Source organism: Gekko japonicus, unplaced genomic scaffold (genome assembly GCF_001447785.1).
Source record: "Gekko japonicus isolate JY-2015 unplaced genomic scaffold, Gekko_japonicus_V1.1 scaffold291, whole genome shotgun sequence".
Taxonomy (NCBI): domain Eukaryota; kingdom Metazoa; phylum Chordata; class Lepidosauria; order Squamata; family Gekkonidae; genus Gekko; species Gekko japonicus.
In genome coordinates, this window is record NW_015175978.1 from 585362 (window position 1) to 590727 (window position 5366).

General features: G+C 57.0%; 1 protein-coding gene across 1 annotated transcript in view; it reads right to left on the bottom strand.

The window, feature by feature from the left end:
• Positions 1-3044: 3044 nt before the first annotated feature.
• Positions 3045-5366, bottom strand: part of NOL4L (nucleolar protein 4-like) — a 198080-nt gene continuing 195758 nt past the window's right edge. The window contains exon 11 of the mRNA XM_015426171.1: positions 3045-3604. Coding sequence (XP_015281657.1) covers positions 3399-3604 — 206 coding nt within the window. The 3' untranslated portion in view covers positions 3045-3398. The remainder of the gene's footprint in view (positions 3605-5366) is intronic.

Below are 5366 nucleotides of genomic sequence, written 5' to 3' on the forward strand. Positions count from 1 at the left end.
AATGCCTCCCAGGCATACGGAGGGGGAGGAGTTCGAGTGTCTGTGGCTTTGCTAAGCAGATAAGCGGAGGGGGGGGATCTTCCTCCCCGAGAGTGGGTCTCACAGAATGGGGCGGTTGGGGGAAGGGGGTGGGTGGCGGTGCTGGGAGTTCTGTACATGTAAACAGTACACTTTCACTGAGTCCAAAGTCAGGAGCAAAAAAGTACAAAGGTTCACATTGGTCTTAGGTAGATAACAGGCGAAGAAGAACTCGAGCCGCCTCGCGCACGGCTCTGGAACGACCACCAAACCAAGCGTCCTAAAAAGCACCGCTACAAATGATATATAAAAAAATGAGACTGGGGATACGAGATTGCAAGTTGGTGTTCTGGTGAAATCCGCTAGGCTACCTTTGTAAAAAGTTCTTACAAAAAGTTACAAATCAAAATCTAATATTTTCAACCCTCTGAGTTCAAAAGCAGCATTTCTTTTTTTTTTCTTTTTCGTTTTTCTTCTTCTTGTAAAGGAACTGGTACTAAATGGTACGCCCGCCCCCCCCTCCCGGAGGAAGAACGGCCCTCGGGTGAAGGGGAGGGATGGGGGGGCCCTTCCCCTGAGCAAAGGACCCTGCTGGCAGAGAAGCGTGCCAGGACAGAGCCTGCGTGGCAGATCTCCCCCTCTGCCACTTTCCCAAAGAGATCTGCCAACCTGCGGTTTCTCCTTCCCTGGCCAAACGGGGGAGACCCGTGGGGGCCATATTCCAACTAAGGGTGTGCCGGACCCCGAGACCCGTGGCGGAACAAAGCCCCCACCCCCCAGCTGGCCCGTAAAGACCACGGAGACGGCCTCCACGGATTAGAGTTACAGTGCACCAAAAGAAAAATGGCTTCCATGACCCGACACGGGAGTTGTAGCAAACGGATGAGGCACCGTCAAACTCTACCCAGCCTGGCTGTGGGCCCGTGAGCCCCGAGTGACTCCCCGCCGGTCTCTCTAGCAGCGACTCGCGCACCCGAAGCCAAGTTCCAAAGCGATCGAGTGAAGAGGACCCAAGAGAGAGCTAAACCCAGGGACCATCGGGACAGTGCTCGCCCTCCACCCCAAACCTCTCTGTAAGCAGCGCCCCCCCCAATCTCATGGCTCTGCACTCCTAGGGGTGGGTGGGAGGTTCCGGGGTCAGCCCAAGGCAGCCCTGGAGGAGTCAAACATCATGGGAATCTGGACAGCGATTGTCTCTGCCACTCTTCACGACAATGGGGTGCATGTGTGGTTAAGGGTTTGCGCCAGGTCCGTTGGCGCGCACAACAATAAATATTTACACACAAAAATCAAAGCTGGGAGGAGGAAGAGCAGCCCCAGAACACGTTGGCTTCTGCACCGCTGGGGAGGAAACGGTATGAAGGTACGAGGACCCCCGGCCAAGGAGACTGGCTCCCCTCCTGAGCAGCTTGGAGCCCCCCCCCCCACTTTTCCCTGGAGATGGGGAAACAGCAGGGAAGGAGGAAATCCCCCCCCCCAGCTAGGTTCTCACGGGGAGAGGAGAGCGGCGGAGATCGCAGGAGCTTGTTCCTGAGAACGTCTTGTGTGTGGAGGGAGGGGGTGGCAGGGGCTTAAAACTCAAAACAGCATTCATACAGGGAAGGATGTAAATGAACTGGTACTAAATGGTACGCCCACTCAAAACAGCATTCATACAGGGAAGGATGTAAATGAACTGGTACTAAATGGTACACGCACACGTGCACACAACTGGCCCCCACGCCACTAAGTTTTAGGAATGTGGCGCTTCCTGGCCCTACGGAAAAGCGACAAATCACCGATGCTTGGGATCAGAGGCACGCGGGTCGGAGGGGAAATCCTGCAGGCCTGGGGAAAGCGGCCGAGAAGGCACCCGCGCTGTGGGCTCCCCCCTCCTCGTAACCTTTCCAAGGGGGCTGTGCTGTGGTCTTCTCCCCGGAGGAGGTGCAGAGGGAAGCGGTGGATCCGGCGGTTAAAGCAGCGCAGGAGGCAGAGTGAGCCTGCAGGGCTTGCACCCGGGGGCCCTCCAGGGCAGGGGCTCAGCAGCAACTCGGGAAGGGGGGGCAGGGGAGGGAGGGCAGTGGAATCTGTGGATGGGGGAGGTCACCCTGGCTGCTTCCCGACTCAGTGCCCCAGCTCTTCCGCTCCCGATTTTAGCAGCACAGGTAAATATTGCACCAAGGGAGGCAAGTGCATTAGGGGGGGGGGGGGGGGCTCAGTCTCTTTCCGCACGTCAGAAACTGGCGGGAGGGGTGTCGCTTCTCGGAGGACGTCTTTGCCCCTTCGCGTCTCCAGAACGCCACAGCTCTGATGGGAATGACCTGAAGATCAAGGGGGTGTTTTTTAAGCCTACTTTGTTCTCCCCATTGTAGCCCTGCCTCGCGCGAACCCCCACGCAATGCGCACGGGTGGGGAGACGTGGCCGGTGTCTGCGGCAAGGAACAAACCGGACCTGTTGACCCGCTCGGCTCCTGGAGGGTTGCAGATGGGACTCTCTCCTGAGGCCGCGCCAGTGAGAGCCAGCTCTGGGGGGAGGGAAAGCCCACGATGCAGGGTGAGGTAGAGTGTGGAGAAGGAAGGCAGGCAGGGTCCCCCCCCCCCGAGGCAGTTCCTTTTCCGTGAGAGTGACCACAGCAAGTCCTTGTGCCTGGAAGCAGCTCAGGTCCAGGTGGGGCTCATCTCTGACCCGGGAGGAGGCCCTGGGCTGATGCCCAGGAGAGGGGAAACAAACAGCGTGCCAAGAGCTGGGGGGTTATTCCGTTTGGTGGCAGCCACCCGTTCTTTGCCAGCGGAACCCACTCCCCCCGGGGCCGAACCCTCTGGGAGCGGGCCAGGGGGTCAGGCGGAATGTGCGGCTTTCCGAGCCGCAGCCTCCTCCGACAGACAGACAGACACAAACGTGGTAGATCTGTACAAACTCAAGAATTCGTTTTCAGAAAAATAAATTATGGGAGGGGGAGGGCGGAGAGAGAAAGAGAGAGAGAGAGAAAGGGAGGGTCCATTTCTCAATAAATATGCAATTTCTAAGACTCGAAAGAAGACGGGGGAGTGGGGGACAGGGTGTGTGTGAAAAAGGTTCCTATCGTTGCTGGACTCAACCGAGGAAATCCCGAAATAGGCCCGTGGCTCCACCCCCTCCCTCCCCAGCAGTCCTACGTCGGCTCCTTCTCGAGGGTGGAGTGCCGCGGCGCAGGACGGTTCCAAAGGCCAGCCCCCGGTGGGAGGAGGGGCTCGGCTCTTTTTGGACCCCGCCCCGGGACAAGCGACAACCTGTGCTGGGCTGGTGGTGGCTGGTGGGCGGCGGAAGGGCCAGTCCTGAGCAGATCATCAAAGGGGGGAGGAGCCTCGTGCCAGAGGAGGACCAGAGTCTTCTGGCACCGGAGCCGCAAGGAGGCGAACAGTCAGTTCTGCTGCAAAATGAGGTTCTCCAGTTCGTCCGCCGAGCGGAGGAGGAAGGCTGCGGATTCCCGGTAGCCGGCGATCAGCTGCCGCACCGCGCTGATCTCCGTCGGGCTGAGCTGGGCGGCCGGCACCCCCCGGTTTGTGCTGTTCGCCGGGGGCGTGGTGGTGCTGGGGGCGCTGCTTTTCATGCTGAGGTCGGTCGGGCCTGCGTGCAAAGAGCAAGGGGGGGGGGGTCAGGAGGGATCCGGCGCACCGGGGGTTTACCCCGCTGCAGGAAGCGCCTCTCAGGAGCCAGGGCCAAGACAGGGTTTTCTCAGCAACACCAGAAGAGTGCTCACTTCTTGACCCCTCTACTGTGGCCTGGATCTGTTGTGCTCACAGAATGGGGCACTCTCTCCTCCCCAGTCCCACTGACCCCTTTCTAACCTCCCCCCACAAAGCCACTCCTGGATGTCAGGAAGAAGAAGAGAAGAGATTGGATTTCTACCCCATGGCCCTTCACTGCCCAAGGGAGTCTCAGAGCCGCCTACATACTCCCTTCCCCTCCCCACCACAGACACCCTGTGAGGGAGGTGGGGCTGAGAGAGCTCTGACAGAAACGGCTCTTTTTCAAGGACAGCTCTTATCAGAACTACGGCTTGCCCAAGGTCATCCAGCAGGTGCAAGGTGGAGGAGTGGGGAATCAAACCCGGTTCTCCCAGATTAGAGTCCACGCACTGAACCACTACACCAAACTGGAAGAGGGGATATTGGCAGAGATAGCCCCCTTGTGTGAACGGAAGGGTGTCTGAGCTCACGTGCGGGGTCGTGGTTTTGATGTCAGGTCGTTCGTGCTTTGCCAAGTGGCCACGACACCGTGGGTGAGCCTCTGCTCGGCATGCAGAAGTTCCTGTCCCCGCCTGGCTTTGGGAAGGAGAAGGGGCTGTGCAGAGCTCTGACTGGCTGGCTGCCTGTGACATCATCACCAAGGGACCTCCCGAGCTGAAGGCTGTTGTGGGAGAGTCCTGTAGAGGAGGAACGCTAAGAAATGGATTCATCAATAAAGGGAAGAGCTCAGATGAACAAAGGTTTGGGACCCTGGAACACCCGACCAATGTTCCCTCTAAGCTGTGGAGTCTTGTGAGCAAAAATCCTACTTTGTGAGCCACTGGCATTTAAGTTGTGAGCGAGCGATTTGGCTGCTGCATAAATCAGTGTGCTCTGGAGCCCTCCTTCCTGAGCTGAGACAAAAACGTGTGAGCTGGAGGCTAAAAAATGGTGAGCTAGCTCACACTAACTCAGCTTAGAGGGAACACTGCACCCGACATAGGATTATATACTCAATAGGACACAATGCAAGCAAAACAGAATTGTTGGTTCCATCAACAATTATGAGAGACCCAGTTTGGTGTAGTGGGTTAAGTGCGCGGACTCTAATCTGGGAGGACCGGGTTTGATTCCCCACTACTCCACTAGCAACTGGCTGGGTGACCTTGGGGAAGCCGTAGTTCTGACAAGAGCTGTCCTTGAAAAAGAGCCGTTTCTGCCAGGGCTCTCTCAGCCCCACTCACCTCACAGGGTGTCTGTTGTGGGGAGGGGAAGGGAAAGGAATTTGTAAGCCACTCTGAGACTCCAAATCCAATCTCTTCTTCTTCTTCTTCTTCAATCGTGGCCACAATTTTGTCACCTATTTCTAACCGACTGAGGGTTTTCCTGGAGTTGTGATGAAGACTGATGGGGCCCATAATGATGCTTTGCTCGTATTGTGTCCTATCGAGTATATAAATCCCATGTCACCAACTGTGACATGGGAAGAGTGGGTGGGCATTCAGGGGTCCCAAACCTTTGTTCATCTGTGCTCTTCCCTTTATTAAGGAATACATTGCTTAGTGTTCCTCCTCTACAGGACTGTTGCCGTGGGTCTCTCCAGTTGGGTTGGGCAAACACAGCCAGAGACAGAATTCCTGTCTCACACTGTGAAGATTCTT